The sequence below is a fragment of the Macaca thibetana genome, chromosome 14, assembly GCF_024542745.1.
Source record: "Macaca thibetana thibetana isolate TM-01 chromosome 14, ASM2454274v1, whole genome shotgun sequence".
In the NCBI taxonomy this organism is placed as follows: Eukaryota; Metazoa; Chordata; class Mammalia; order Primates; family Cercopithecidae; genus Macaca; species Macaca thibetana.
In genome coordinates, this window is record NC_065591.1 from 11,157,804 (window position 1) to 11,173,066 (window position 15,263).

The following is a 15,263-nucleotide window of genomic DNA, read 5'->3' on the forward strand; positions in this document are numbered from 1 at the left end:
CCTATTTTCATTTTTTTTTTTTTTTTTTTTTTTTTTTTTTTTGAGACGGAGTCTCGCTCTGCCGCCCAGGTTGGAGTACAGTGGCCGGATCTCAGCTCACTGCAACTCCGCCTCCCAGGTTTACGCCATTCTCCTGTCTCAGTCTCCCGAGTAGCTGGGACTACAGGCGCCCGCCACCTCGCCCGGCTAGTTTTTTTTTGTATTTTTAGTAGAGACGGGGTTTCACCATGTTAGCCAGGATGGTCTCGATCTCCTGACCTCGTGATTCGCCCGTCTCGGCCTCCCAAAGTGCTGGGATTACAGGCTTGAGCCACCGCGCCCGGCTATTTTCATTTATTTTTAAGAGGAGTTTTGCTGTGTCACCCAGGCTGGAGTCCAGTGGTGTGATCTCAGCTTACTGCAACCTCTGCCTCCCGGGTTCAAGTGATTCTCCTGCCTCAGCTTCCCAAGTAGCTGGGACTACAGGCGTGTGCCACTACACCCAGATAATTTTTGTATTTTTAGTAGACATGGGGTTTTACTATATGTTGGCCAGGCTGGTCTCGAACTCCTGACCTCAGATGATTCGCCCACCTCGCCCTTCCAAAGTGCCGGGATTACAGGTGTGAGCCACTGCACCAGACCCTGCTTTTAATTTTTGTTCATAAATTTTAGGATTTCTCCAGTCAGAATTATAAGAACGGCAACTCAGCTGAAACAACACATATTTTTTGCTCATTAAATGGTAGCCACATAGACTTGAGAGTTGTTATCACAAGAATTACAACCACAAGAATGGAAGGGTCAGTTCTGAGAAGACCACCCAAGGACCCTAGGGGAGCACCAGAATTTAGAGATGGAGGATCAGCAGAGCAGAAACAGAAAAGCAACGCAAGCAGTGGGAACCTGCGCGGTACTGACTTGCGAACTGAGGGAAGTCTCCCCACTGCCCACAGTTGAATCTTTTGTTAAAGCCACAAAGAAGTCAGGTGGGGACTGGCCAGGCGCAGTGGTTCACACCTGTAATCCCAGCACTTTGGGAGGCCAAGATGGGCGGATTACCTGAGGTCACAAGTTCAAGACCAGCCTGGCCAACATGGTGAAACCCCATCTCTACTAAAATTAGCTGGGTGTGGCAGCGTGCGCCTGTAGTCTCAGCTACTCAGAAGGCTGAAGCAGGAGAATCTCTTGAACCTGGGAGGCAGTGGAGGTTGCAATGAGCTGAGATCACGCCACTGCACTCCAGCCAAGGCGACACAGGAAGACTGTATCTCAAAAAAAAAAAAAAAAAAAAAAAAAAAAAAAAGGCTGTGCGCAGTGCCTCGCGCCTGTAATCCCAGCACTTTGGGAGGCTGAGACAGGCGGATCACCTGAGGCCAGGAGTTCAAGACCAGCCTGACCAACATGGAGAAACCCTGTCTCTACTAAAAATACAAAATTAGCCGGGCGTGGTGGCACACGCCTGTAATCCCAGCTGAGGCTGAGGCAGGAGAATCGCTTGAACCCAGGAGGCAGAGGTTGCGATAAGCTGAGATCACACCACTGTACTCCAGCCTGGGCAACAAGAGAGAAACTCCGTCTCAAAAGCAAAAACAGAAATGAGAGTAGGACAAAATGGAGAAATGGAGGAGATGGCTGGAATGATTGAAGCCTGGCTCCTCACATTTCTTCTGTACATTAATGACTCAGACTACAATGTTTCTAGTGAGAACCTCTTCCCTAAGCTCCAGATACATCAAACAAACCTCCCACTTAATGTACAATGAGACATTCAGCTCCTTGATTCCCTGCCTTCCCCCTGCTCCTCCCCTCAACTCCATCTCCCCACCCTAGTAAATGGCACCAGCACCAACAAGCTCCTCTATCTCAAATGCAGCAATGGGCTCACCAGGAAAACCAAGGCCTTGTGTTTTTTGTTGACTCCTGTTTGGTTACATTCTAGAGGAAGCAGGAGAGACAACATGAGACAGTCAAACAAACAACTGAATATTATTGAAATCGTGCAGTAGTTCTTGACCAAGGGTGTTTTTTGCCCACTAGGGGACATTTAGCAACACCTGCAGACATTTTTGGCTGTCACAACTTGGAGAGGGGAGGTATATACTACTGACAACTATTGGGTACTGGGCAAGGATGCTGCTAAATCCTACACTGCACAGGACAGCCCCTCTCCCCCATCACCCCCAAACAATGAACTGTCCAGTCCAAAAACTCAATAATGCTGAATTTCAGACACCCTGAGATTTACAATATTTACCGGCAAAGAAGAAAGTGTGATGCAGCAAGAAAGATGGTGGTCAGAAGGCTGGGTGTAGTGGCTCATGCCTGTAACCCCAGAACTTTGGGGGGCCGAGGTAGGCAGATCACCTGAGGTCAGGAGTTCGAGACCAGCCTGGCCAACATGGTGAAACCCCATGTCTACTAAAAATACAAAAATTAGCTGGGCATGGTGGCACACACCTGTAGTCCCAGCTACTAGGGAGGCTGAGGCAGGAGAATCGCTTGAACCCAGGAGACGGAGGTTGCAGTAAGCCGAGATCGCACCACTGCACTCCAGCCTGGCAACAGAGCAAGACTCTGTTTCAGAAAAAAATACAAAAATTGGCCCGGTGGGGTGGCCCACGCCTGTAATCCCAACACTTCTGGAGGCCGAGGCGGGTGGATCACGAGGTCAGGAAATCCAGACCATCCTGGCTAACACGGTGAAATCCCGTCTCTACTAAAAAATACAAAAACTTAGCTGGGCACAGTGGCGGGCACCTGTAGTCCCAGCTACTCGGGAGGCTGAGGCAGGAGAATGGCGTAAACCCGGGAGGCAGAGGTTACAGTGAGCCGAGATTGTGCCACTGCACTCCAGCCTGGGCAACAGAGTGAGATTCTGTCTCAAAAAAAAAAAAAAGTGATCAGGGAAGGCATCCCTGAAGGGGTGCCACTTGAGCCGACACCTGTAAGAGACGATAGGGAGACATGGGCAGAAAGGTCCAGGTTGAGGAAACAGCAGATGACATAAAAAGGACTAATGATTCATGTGGGGAAAAGAAAGATGGATCAGCCTGCTACTGTGTCTATATAGAAAGAAGTAGACATAACAGACTCCATTTTGTTCTGTATCTGAGATGCTGTTAATCTGTGACCCTACCCCCAACCTTGTTGTGGTGACTCAAGGTTTAACGGATTTTGGGCTGTGCAGGGTGTGCTTTGTTAAACGAGTGCCTGAAGGCAGTATGCTTGTGAAAAGTCATCACCATTCTCTTAATCTCAAGTACCCAGGGACACGTACACTGCCAAAGGTCGCAGGGACCTCTGCCTAGGAAAGTAGTGGTATTGTCCAAGGTTTCTCCCCATGTGATAGTCTGAAATATGGCCTTGTGGGAAGGGAAAGACCTGATCGTCCCCCAGCCTGACACCCGTGAAGGGTCTGTGCTGAGGAGGACTAGTATAAGAGGAAAGAAGGCCTCTTGGCAGTTGAGATAGAGAAAAGCATCTGTCTCCTGCCCGTCCCTGGGCAATGGAACATCTCCGTGTAAAACCCGATCGTATGTTCTGTTTACTAAGATGGGAGAAAACTGCCTTAGGGCGAAAGGTGGAACTTGCTAGCGCAATGCTGCTCTTTATGCACTAAAAGGGTTTATGGAGATGTTTACATATGCATATCAAGGCACCGCACTTTTCCTTAAACTTATTCGTGTCACAGAGATCTTTATTCTTCCCTGGTTGACATTTTATCAGAGAATGTAACGCCTGACTCCTGCCTGGAGGATCTCAGCCATGCAAAACGCTTTGATACAAAGACACTGCCTCTATTTCCAACCCGGGTTAAAGGGTTTCTAACAGAACGATCTACGTTTATATTAACAGAGCTCCCAAGATAGCAAGACCTTAAGTCCCTTCTCAGCGAGGGCCTCATATTAATCTCTTTCATTCTGGCGGGTTTGCTTTGATCGATTAAAAAAAAATCGCTCCATTTCAATTTTACCTATACTCTCCTCCTCCTCCTTCACCCCAGTCCTCTAACGACCCTGCCTCTGCCTTCGAGGAGAGGCCCTGTGGTTTCTTGGTCGGACTTCCGAGTGGGCTGCCTTGCCGCGTTGCTGGCCGGTCTGAAAGTAACTCTAAGGAGTGCGTGGGTCGGAGGACATCGGAGCTGAGGCGTCAGTACCCTTCTCCCACCGCGGGATCCCGGGTTTGAGGATCAGGAGCCTCCGAAATGGCTTTCTCAGGGCATCTTTCCCTCTCAGTGAAGGGCCGGGCGGTTGCTGGTGGACAGTACAAATGCAAAGTGCAGGTCGTGCCTCGCCACTGTGTCCTCAGTTCTCACAAACTCCTGAGAGTGCGTATCACCATTCCCTGTTTAACTGGGGAGGAGACAAGGGCCTAAGTACCAAGCCTCAGGCCATTAAGTCAGGAACTGGAGAGCGGGGAGCCCAACCTCCTTTTTTGGACTCCAAAACCTGTGCTTTGAAACCGCGCCGCGGCTTCTCCCAAGAAAGGTCCCAGAGAGGGGCGCCCCCACCTGCAGCACTGTCACGCCGCCCCCTGGAGAGCCCAAAAACCTCTAGGTTGGGAGACTAACGCCACAATCTGGGAAAAAGAGGCTACGCGGGTACTGAAATCACGATTGGTATGTGGGCCAATCCCAGGATCCTAAAAAAGCGAAGGGGCGGGTTTATGCAAAACACACTGAGCAGAGAGCAGGCGGGAGAAGCAGTACAGGACTCTTAAATAGGTATGTTTCCAAACTATAGCCACTACTATTAAGAAAGAATAATGAAAACTGCGTTTCGGAATTATAACGTATTGGAAAATAATTTAACATTTAATGCCTAGATAGTTACCATAAGTGTGTAGAAGATAGGAAGGATAAGGCCGCCAAGGCAGCCGGAGTAAGGGTATCGCTTCTCGGCCTTTTGGCTAAGATCAAGTGTAGTATCTGTTCTTATCAGTTTAATATCTGATACGTCCTCTATCCGAGGACAATATATTAAATGGATTTTTGGAATTAGGAGATGGAAAAGGAGCTTGCTCCGTCCACTCCACGCATCGACCTGGTATTGCAGTGCTTCCAGGAACGGTGTACCCCCCTTTGGGGGGAACAATTCTATGTCCAAAAGGAAAGACTCAGTGGAAAGCAGTAGAGTTAATCAACCGGAATTTTGTTGATATTACTACCAGTTTAGCTTGTTGGTGCGGTGGATTTTAGGTGTGTGTGTTTTGTTTCACTCTGGCTCTGCATGGCTACCGTCTGACCTCAAGCGGTTTATCTGTCTTTATCTTCAGGGTGGTTGGGTCTATGAATGAAGGTGCGTGCCATCGCGCCCGGCTAAATATTTATATTTTTAGTAGAGATGGGGCTTCACCATCTCTACTAAAAGATGAGATCCGCCCGCCTCGGCCTCCCAAAGATTACATACAGGCATGAGCCACCGCGCCCGGCCTTAGTTGTTTTTATCATGTGTTTAACGCTTTTTTCCCCATGGTTTTAACTAGAAACTAAGGCGGAAGAATCTCTGTAACTAAGGAATTCCAGGTTGCAATGCACTGTGACTCCACTCGAATCCCTTTTTTTTTCTTTTTTTTTTTTTTTTTTTTTGAGACGGAGTCTTGCTCTGTCGCCCAGGCTGGAGTGCAGTGGGCGCAACTTCGGCTCATTGCAAACTCCGCCTCCTGGGTTCACGCCATTCTCCTGCCTCAGCCTCCCGAGTAGCTGGGACTACAGGCGTTCGCCACCACGCCCGGCTAATTTTTTGTATTTTTAGTAGACATAGGGTTTCACCATGTTAGCCAGGGTGCTCTCGATCTCCTGACCTCGTGATCCGCCCACCTCAGCCTACCAAAGTACTGGGATTACAGGCATGAGCCACCGCGTCCGGCTATCCGCCCCTTAAAGAGTAAACGAGGCCGGGCGCAGTGGTTTAGTAATTCCAGCTGTAATCCCAGCTACTTGGGAGGCTGAGGCAGGAGAATCGCTTGAACCAGGGAGGCGGAGGTTTAGGTGAGAGGAGATCGCGCCATTGCATTCCAGCCTGGGCGACAGAGCAAAGCTGTCTCTGTCTGAAAAAAAAAAAAACCAAAAAAACCTTCGGTTTCCTTTTCCTATCTTTCTTTCTTTTGTGACTTATATTCCAGAATGAAGCCCACACATCGTTAATGATCTGAATCGTTTCTAAAGTGTTTCTTAAATCGTTTGTTGTTTCTTGTCTAACAGTCCAGAACACGTATTACATAATGGAGCCCGGAGAGAGACTAGGGCCAGCTTGACCCGGCCACGCAGTCCAGGAAAGGTGCGTTTCACTCCAAGTGCAAAATGATCAATGTACTCTTCCGATCTCCCTATACAAGCACCTCCTGGTTTCATTTTCGTAAAGCAAAACAAGCAAGGAAGCTTTACTCTTTCGGCTCTTTGAACTCCCAGAAACTGGGCCGGGCGCGGTGGCTCACGCCTGTAATCCCAGCACTTTGGGAGGCCGAGGCGGGCGGATCAAGAGGTCAGGAGATCGAGACCATCCTGCCTAATACAGTGAAACCCCGTCTCTACTAAAAATACAAAAAATTAGCCGGGCGTGGTGGCGGGCGCCTGTACTCCAAGCTACTCGGGAGGCTGAGGCAGGAGAATGGCGTGAACCCGGGAGGCGGAGCTTGCAGTGAGCCGAGATCGCGCCGCTGCACTCCAGCCTGGGCAACAGAGCGAGACTCCGTCTCAAAAAACAAACAAACAAACAAACAACGAAAAAACTCCTAGCAACTGCACTGCCCTGCCTTGGACTCGACGCCCGCCAGTGACGCACACGCTGCGCCGGAAGTGCGAACCATCTGCCTCCAGGCTTTGTCATGGCTGCTGCTGCCGCGCGCTGGAACCATGTGTGGGTCGGCACCGAGACTGGGATCTTGAAAGGTGGGTGGCAGGCTCGGGCGTCGGGAAGTGCAGGGGTGCACTCGCGCCCCTGGTGTGACTGACGCCCTCCTCTCTCAGGGGTAAACCTTCAGCGAAAACAGGCGGCGAACTTCACGGCCGGAGGACAGCCGCGGCGCGAGGAGGCAGTGAGCGCCCTGTGTTGGGGCACGGGCGGCGAGACCCAGGTGAGTGGCCGCTGGCCGTGCCGGAGCTGGGGGCCTGGGGCACAGCAGCCTTGCTCTCCTTGCCATCTTGCCCTTCTTTGCCGCAGATCCTGGTGGGCTGCGCGGACAGGACGGTGAAGCACTTCAGCACCGAGGATGGCATATTCCAGGGTCAGAGACACTGCCCGGGCGGGGAGGGCATATTCCGTGGCCTCGCCCAGACCGACGGGTAAGACCAATCCCCTCGCTAAACTCAGGGCCTAAGAGAGAGCTTTGATGCTCCCTGCGGATACTGGAATGATGGCAACAGACAAGCTGAGTGACACGGTTTTCAATAGGTGACAGAGACCTGAGTTTCTGCCTTACGTAGTTAATACCTGTAACACATTTATTGAACACCTACTGAATTCCAGGCACTGGGCGAAGTACAGGGGCTGCCGGTAAAATTTCTGCTTTCAAAAAGTTCGCATCCTGTAAGGTTTTTCACCTTACTCCATTATAACCCTCTGAGTTTTGTGTGTGTGTGTGTGTAGACGGAGTTTTCCCTCTTCTTGCCCAGGCTGGAGTGCACTGGCGCGATCTCGGCTCACTGCAACCTCTGCCTAGGAGAACTGCCTCAGCCTCCCGAGTAGCTGGGATTACAGGCGCCCGCCACCGCGCACAGCTAGTTTTTGTATTTTTAGTAGAGACGGTTTCACTGTATTGGCTAGGCTGGTCTCGAACTCCTGACCTCAGGTGATCTACCTGCCGCGGATCCCCAAAGTGCTGGGATGACAGGCGTGAGCCACTGTGCCCACCTGTCATTTAACAGTTTTAAGCAAGTCTGGGTGTGGTGGCTTATACCTGTCATCACAGCACTTTGGAAGGCCGAGATGGGCGGATCACTTGAAGTCAGGAGTTCAAGACCAACCTGGCCAACATGGTGAAACCCCTTCTCTACTGAAAAAATACAAAAATTAGCCAGGTGTGGTGGCGCATGCCTGTAATCCCAGCTACTTGGGAGGTTGAGGCTGGAGAATCGCTTGAATCCGTCCCTCAGAGGTTGCAGTGAGCAGAGATCGCACCAATGCACTCCAGGCTGGGGAAGAGAGCAATACTTCATCTCAAAAAAAAAAAAAGGAGCCAAGCGCGGTGGCTCACGCCTGTAATCCCAGCACTTTGGGAGGCTTAGGCAGGCGGATCACGAAGTCATGAGATCAAGACCACGGTGAAACCCCGTCTCTACTAAAAATACAAAAAATTAGCCGGGTGGGGTGGTGGGCGCCTGTAGTCCCAGCTCCTCAGGAGGCTGAGGCAGGAGAATGGTGTGAACCCGGGAGGCGGAGCTTGCAGTGACCCAGAGATCGCACCACTGCACTCCAGCCTGGGAGACAGAGCGAGACTCCATCTCAAAAAAAAAAAAAAAAAAGGTTTTAAGCATTCATTCATTACTTCATTTATATATTTTGAGACAGAGCCTCAGTGTCACCTAGGCTTGAGTGCGGTGGTGCATTCATGGCTCATTACAGCCTCAGCCTTCCGAGGTCGAACAATCCTCCCGCCTCAGCCTCCTGAGTACCTGGGACCACAGGCAGGTGCCACCCCGCCCAGCTAAATTTTTAAGTTTTTTGTAGAGATAGGGTCTCACTGTGTGCCCGGGCCAGTCTCAAACTCCTGGGCTCAACTTGAGCTCAATCAACAAGGTGATGTACCTCTGAAAGCAAAGATTAGGAAGGTGCTAAGTGGTTGGATTACTGGCCCTGCTTTCTTCCAAAGACGATGAAAGAGGGCTGTGAAGCAGGCTGCATAGGTTTGGTAGTGGTAATTCTGACAGGTGAGGTCTGGAAAGCCTCTGGTGGGGACTGGATGTTTGAACTGGGTCTTGAGGGATGGGTAGAATTTTGACTGGTGGAGAAGGGGATAAGGGTATTCTAGAAAGAGGGTACTGCCTGGGAGAGGCCAAGGACTGGGGGCATGCTATAGGGTACATAAATAGGATAAATAGCATTTGATTTGGAAGTTGACAACAAGGAAGCTTTTTTTTTTTTTTTTTTTAAATGCAGAGTCTCACCCTGTTACCCAGGCTGGAGTGCAGTGGCAGGGTCTTGGCTTACTGCAACCTCCAACTCCCAGGCTCAAGCGATTCTCCTGCCTCAGCCTCCCAAGTAGCTGGGATTACAGGCATCCGCCACCACGCCCGGCTAAGTTTTTTTTTTTTATATATTTTTATTAGAGACAGGGTTTCACCATGTTGGCCAGGCTGGTCTGCATCTCCTGACCTCAAGCGATCCGCTCACCTTAGCTTCCCAAAATGCTGGGATTACAGGTGTAAGCCACTGCACCCAACCAAGAAAGCATTTTAATACAAGATGGACACTATATTAGGTTGGGATTAAATGTAAAGGGCTTTAAGTGCTAGGTTGAGAGATGTGCACGTTTATTTGTGTTGGCGAGTTATTCATTTTTTGTTTTTGTTTTTCTGAGAGACGGAATCTTGCTCTGTCTCTGAGGCTGAAGTGCAGTGGCATAATCCCGGCTCACTGCAACCTCCACCTGCCTTGTTCAAGCGATTCTCCTGCCTCAGCTTCCCAAGTAGCTAGGACTACAGGCATGTGCCACCACACCCAGCTAATTTTTGTATTTTTTAGTAGAGACAGAGTTTCACTATATGTTGGCCAGGCTGGTCTGGAACTCCTGACCTCAGGTGATCTGCCTGCCTCAGCCTCCCAAAGTGCTGGGATTACAGGCGCAAGCCACTGTGCCTGGCCGAGTTACCAGTTTTTGAATAGGAAGTACCATAGTCGCTTTCTTTGCTGCGTCTACTGCAAGAACGAAGACGATTCTCAGCAATCAGACTGTCGACATTCCAGAAAATGTCGACATTACTCTGAAGGAACGCACAGTTATCGTGAAGGGCCCCAGAGGAACCCTGCGGAGGGACTTCAATCACATCAATGTAGAACTCAGTCTTCTTGGAAAGAAAAAAAAGAGGCTTCGGGTTGACAAATGGTGGGGTAACAGAAAGGAACTGGCTACCGTTCGGACTATTTGTAGTCATGTACAGAACATGATCAAGGGTGTTACACTGGGTTTCTGTTACAAGATGAGGTCTGTATATGCTCACTTCCCCATCAACGTCATTATCCAGGAGAATGCATCTCTTGTTGAAATCCGAAATTTCTTGGGTGAAAAATACATCCGCAGGGTTCAGATGAGACCAGGGGTTGCTTGTTCAGTATCTCAAGCCCAGAAAGATGAATTAATCCTTGAAGGAAATGACATTGAACTTGTTTCAAATTCAGCGGCTTTGATTCAGCAAGCCACAACAGTTAAAAACAAGGATATCAGGAAATTTTTGGATGGTATCTATGTCTCTGAAAAAGGAACTGTTCAGCAGGCTGATAAATAAGATCTAAGAATTATTCAGCTACAGAAAGAAGATGCCAGATGACGCCTAAGACCTACTTGTGATATTTTAATGATGCAATAAAAGACCTGTTGATTTGGGGGGGAAAAAAAAAAAAGAAGTACCATAGTCAGCACTGGGAACCTGTAGGAGTATGGAGGATAGATTGGAGACAGCAACTGGGAGACTTTTGTCACAGCTCAGGCAAGTCGAAACAGAGCCTGAACCCAGCTGGGGAGGGTTGGCAGGCATGAGAAAGAACATAGGCGCAGGCTGTGCAGATCCTGGGGAGAGACTTGCTTGGACTTCTTGAGATACTTTAAGCAAGAGACTGACATTTAGTGCCTGAAACCCAGAGCAAGGAACATAAGAAGCTGGTGTTTGACTTTGACCAAACCCTAAATTCAGACCAGTCCCATTTCAATCCTTTTAGAACTGCTGATCCTGAGCCCTAGTAGGCAACTCAAGATTCAGATAGACCAGCACGGCCAGGTAGACCAGTACGGCTAGGTGCTAGACACAGCTGTGAACAGCAAAAGCACTCCGGAATATTACAGAGTGGATTTCCAGCTGTGGTTGTAACATAGCTGAGTGGCAGATTAGCTTCTCAGCACTTCTGTTTCCTCACTTGGTAAACCCTCACCCTGTTGAGTAAGTTGAATTAACAGATTAGGAAGCTGGAAGCTGTCAGGCTCTGCCTAGAGCCTAGTGACCTAGAGGCTTTCTTCTAAACTGGACTGTTAGTAGGGAATCGGGTTGATATGAGTTTGGGGCCTAGGAATACTTTTGTACTTTTTTGTTTGTTTGTTTTTAAACATTGTCAAGTCTGGTAGTGAGAAGGAGAGAAAGATTAGAACAAGGAGTTTAAGCACTTAAAACATCCCAACTCTGTCCTTTCTCTGCAGCACCCTCATCACATGTGTGGATTCTGGGATTCTCAGAGTCTGGCACGACAATGACAAGAACACATCCTCTGACCCAGTGAGGCTTCCCTGCCCTGATGGTTGGGGGAGGGGGGCTGGGGTAGGTGCCTAATGATCGTGTTGGGGAAGGGAGGATTAAGAACTCTGGAACGAACTCTTATCTCCCATTCTTTTTAGCTCCTGGAACTGAGAGTGGGCCCTGGGGTGTGTAGGATGCGCCAAGACCCAGCACACCCCCATGTGGTTGCCACAGGTGGGAAAGAGAATGCTTTGAAGATGTGGGACCTGCAGGGCTCTGAGGAACCTGTGTTCAGGGCCAAGAACGTGAGTGACAAGAGTGTGAAGGAGCTGTTCCTGAAGTTGAGGGAGGCTGTGGCCACTGACTATGCGTCAGAGACTAGATGGGCTTTAGGGGGCGAAGGAGGGCTGAAAGGAGGAGCACATCAAGCCCCCCACAGCCCTGTTCCCCATCTGCCCACCCCACCAGGTGCGGAATGACTGGCTGGACCTGCGGGTTCCCATCTGGGACCAGGACATACAGTTTCTCCCAGGATCACAGAAGCTTGTCACCTGCACAGGGTACCACCAGGTAAGGTGTCATCTCACCCCTACCTTCTCCTGGGATAAAGCAGCCTTCTGAAGAAATGGCCCCCACGGTTTGGCACAACTGCCTTTCTCACCATTCTGAGCTCAAAGGAGCAAGCGCGTCCCCATCCGTTCCAACCCTGTCCCTGAGCCCATGACTGTCCTCTGCTGCATTCTAGGGTGGAGTTTCCTGAACTGTGCTGTTTTCCTCCCACCTGGAAGAGAGGAAAGGACAGTGGATCCCCTTCACTGTGGGAATTATAGGGTGCAGGTGTCAGAGGACATTGGGCTAGGGGTTAAGAGAACTGGGTTCTGGTCCTGATGCAGCCTCTCTGATTTGCTTTGGGACTGAGGCCTGAGCCTCCCATCTCTAGCCTCAGCTCCTCAGCTTTACATGAAGGCCCCAAATGAGAAATCTTTATGGCTGTCTCATTTGAGGTCTTGAGACACGGGTAGGGCTGGGTCACTGTATTTGTCCTGTTTTCTTTGCTTTCTGCACATTGAAGTCTGATCTTGGTCATACGCCTTTGCTCAAAACACATATGAGGGCATCCTCTTTCCTCCTTCATTCAGGCTAACCTCTGCTTGAAATTTAGCACCCACTGACTACTAGACTGACTTGCTTTTCCATCCCTCCATTTCCCCTAGATGGGAGTATGGGAGGATGGAATGCTCACACACTTCCAACCTAGGGGACCTCTCCCCTCAGCTCTGTCCATTTATGCTGCTAAGCAGCGCTTCTGACACCCTGATGCTCAGAGAAGAGGCATACATCTAAGATGAGAAAGTTTCTGACAGTGGATCATAAATAAGAGAGCAGTGTGCAGGGAGCGGGTGAGGATGCAGAGATGCCAGAGGGTAGGTGCAGGGTGAGGATACTTTCGTGATGCTTCAGCCTTCCTCTAGGTTCGTGTCTATGATCCAGCATCCCCCCAGCGCCGGCCAGTCCTAGAGACCACCTATGGAGAGTACCCACTGACAGCCATGACCCTCACTCCGGGAGGCAAGTGAGTGTTTAGAGGGGAAGGGGTGGGAGGGTGGGGCTTGGGAAGGGCTCCAGGAGGTTACTGCTGACTCCGCTTGCCTCTGGTCTCATCCTCAGCTCAGTGATTGTGGGAAACACTCATGGGCAGCTGGCAGAAATTGACCTTCGGCAAGGTGAGTGGACTAGGGTATGTTGGGGGGAAAGGAAGGAGCAGGGAGAAGGGTAAGGATTCCCTCTAAGGCGGTGCAGTGGGGCCAGTGAGGCCTCATTCAGGTGCCAGATTGCCTGGGTTCAAATCCTGGTTTCCTCAAAAGCTGTATGACCTTAAACTATTTCAACTCCCTGTGCCGTAATTTCCTCACCTGCGAAATGGAAATATTAGTAGAAGCTCCAGTCTCAGGGTTTTGTTGCAGATTAAATGTTGAAATGGAAAGTGATTGGAACAGGAAACAATGAATGGTTGGTTATTGGCCAGCCAGTTATCACGGATGCTTCCCCCCTTCTCTAGGGCGTCTACTGGGCTGTCTGAAGGGGCTGGCAGGCAGTGTCCGTGGGTTGCAGTGCCACCCTTCAAAGCCTCTACTAGCTTCCTGTGGCTTGGACAGAGTCTTGAGGATACACAGGATCCAGAATCCACGGGGTCTGGAGCATAAGGTAAGTCATCTCTCCCACCCCAAACTCATGGTCTTGTGGAGGCTCCGCCTCCTTTGTCCCCTTTCATGTTTCTGTCCCGGCATGCCTAGCTCCTTAAGGTCCTTCATCTTTTGCAGGTTTATCTCAAGTCTCAATTGAACTGCCTCCTCCTGTCAGGCAGGGACAACTGGGAGGTGAGCAGTTGGGTCTGGGAATGTGGGAGCTAAGGGCATAGATGTGAGGATCTCCCTATGAAGAGGAAAAGGAGGCAGCTGGAATGCAGACCTGGGACTATCTGTTTACCTGCCTGGTCACTTAATTTCTCTGAGAGGCATTAACAGTTAAAATCCTGAGGGTTATTGCCAAGAGCATGGATGGGGTTGCTTTCTGGGAGCAGGGAATAAAGGTGGTGATACCCAGAGGGATTATTTCTCAGCCAGGGTCTCCTTCCCTGTGGGTTTGTCCCTGTGCCCCTGACTACTTTTTCTTTTTTTTTTAACTTCTTTTTGTGGAGATGGGGTCTCCTATGTTGCCCAGTCTGGTCGCTAAGTCCTGGGCTCAAGCAATCCTCCTGCCTTGGTCTCCCAAAGTGCTGAGATTACAGGTGGGAGCTACCATGCCCAGTCCCCCTGACTCCTACACTTTCTTCCCACTCACCAGGATGAGCCCCAAGAGCCTCAAGAACCCAACAAGGTGCCCCTAGAAGACACAGAGACAGACGAACTTTGGGCATCCTTGGAGGCAGCTGCCAAGCGGAAGCTCTCGGATTTGGAGCAGACCCAAGATGCTCTCCAAACCAGACGGAGAAAGAAGCAGCGGCCTGGGTCCACCAGCCCCTGACGCCCCTGTGCCTGCCCACTTTGTAAATAAACAGCTGAACATCCACCATGACCCTGAGCCTTTTGTGATGGGAGAAAGGAATGAGGGGTAGCTTGGGGTGGGGGCTCCCTGAGCTGGGGCGACGGGATATCTGATGTCACAAAAGCCGGGCCTGGAGGCAGGTAGGCTGGCGTGGGTGGCAGGGAGTCCAGGGCCCCGCGGGGCCATGGGCTGCTGCCAAGACAAGGACTTTGAGATGTCGGATGAGCAGTCCAAGGAGGCAGAGTCTGAGGCCGTCAGGGAAGATGGGACCAGAGGCACACACAGAGGGCCCAGGGAGTGTGAGAAGGGGCTTCCCGAGGGTAGGGGTGAGCTCAGAGGCCTCGTCGCCTCAGGCGCCGAAGGTATCGACGTGAACTCCCCGGACCATGGGAATCATAAGTCGAACGAAAGCCTTCTGATCACCGTGCTGTGGCGGCGACTATCCATGTTCAGTCGTCGGGGCTCCTCGCGGTCAAGCAAGAGACAATCAGACCAGATGAGGTCATCAATGTTCAGTGGTCGGGACTCCTTGCCGTCAAGCAAGAGGCAATCAGATCAGACTCGGAAACAGGAGCGTCCGATCCGAGAAGGCAACCAGGAGGAGCCGGAGAAGGGATGACCCCAGACCTGCTCTTAGTCCGCCCCAACCTCCAGAGAATAAAATTTCTAACGTGTACCTGCACCACCACTCTGGGAAACGGGCGCGGACACCGCCGGGCAGCTGGTTCTTTAAGGCTCCTCCCCGGAGGCGGGCCCAGCCCCCTGGGCTCCCGCTGTAGTACTCAGGGGCGGGGGCACGGCAGCGCCTTAGCCAATGGGAGGGGGGGTCGCTCTTGCGTTTGGATGTGGGGCGTGT

At 50.8% G+C, this 15,263-nt stretch overlaps 3 protein-coding genes and 1 non-coding gene across 4 annotated transcripts; all 4 read left to right on the plus strand.

The window, feature by feature from the left end:
- The first annotated feature begins 4,870 nt into the window (after positions 1 to 4,870).
- LOC126936757 (U2 spliceosomal RNA) lies at positions 4,871 to 5,061 on the plus strand. Its single transcript, XR_007719563.1, has one exon. It is a non-coding gene; the product is annotated as a U2 spliceosomal RNA (small nuclear RNA).
- A 1,543-nt stretch (positions 5,062 to 6,604) lies between these two features.
- On the plus strand, positions 6,605 to 14,431 carry WDR74 (WD repeat domain 74). Its single transcript, XM_050756954.1, has 11 exons — positions 6,605 to 6,871; positions 6,950 to 7,056; positions 7,143 to 7,264; positions 11,326 to 11,401; positions 11,521 to 11,667; positions 11,831 to 11,932; positions 12,835 to 12,935; positions 13,031 to 13,086; positions 13,422 to 13,567; positions 13,684 to 13,740; positions 14,207 to 14,431. The coding sequence occupies exons 1-11, from the start codon at positions 6,808 to 6,810 to the stop codon at positions 14,384 to 14,386; spliced, it is 1,158 nt and encodes a 385-aa protein (XP_050612911.1). The 5' UTR covers positions 6,605 to 6,807; the 3' UTR covers positions 14,387 to 14,431.
- LOC126935709 (60S ribosomal protein L9-like) lies at positions 9,800 to 10,521 on the plus strand (the record flags this gene model as incomplete). The annotated part of the gene is made up of 1 exon (XM_050757507.1): positions 9,800 to 10,521. A coding segment is annotated over one exon (624 nt), but the record flags the coding sequence as incomplete, so codon positions are not given.
- A 21-nt stretch (positions 14,432 to 14,452) lies between the features above and the next one.
- Positions 14,453 to 15,083, plus strand: TEX54 (testis expressed 54). Its single transcript, XM_050757043.1, has one exon. The coding sequence runs from the start codon at positions 14,520 to 14,522 to the stop codon at positions 15,024 to 15,026; it is 507 nt and encodes a 168-aa protein (XP_050613000.1). The 5' UTR covers positions 14,453 to 14,519; the 3' UTR covers positions 15,027 to 15,083.
- Positions 15,084 to 15,263: the final 180 nt, after the last annotated feature.

Excerpts from the sequence above, each read along its gene's own strand:
- WDR74 (XM_050756954.1), top strand. The coding sequence starts at position 6,808 with ATGGCTGCTGCTGCCGCGCGCTGGAACCATGTGTGGGTCGGCACCGAG. Across the intron at positions 11,402-11,520 it reads AGAACACATCCTCTGACCCA|CTCCTGGAACTGAGAGTGGG; the intron begins GTGAGGCTTCCC and ends CATTCTTTTTAG. Across the intron at positions 13,087-13,421 it reads AGAAATTGACCTTCGGCAAG|GGCGTCTACTGGGCTGTCTG; the intron begins GTGAGTGGACTA and ends CCCCTTCTCTAG.
- TEX54 (XM_050757043.1), top strand. The coding sequence starts at position 14,520 with ATGTCACAAAAGCCGGGCCTGGAGGCAGGTAGGCTGGCGTGGGTGGCA.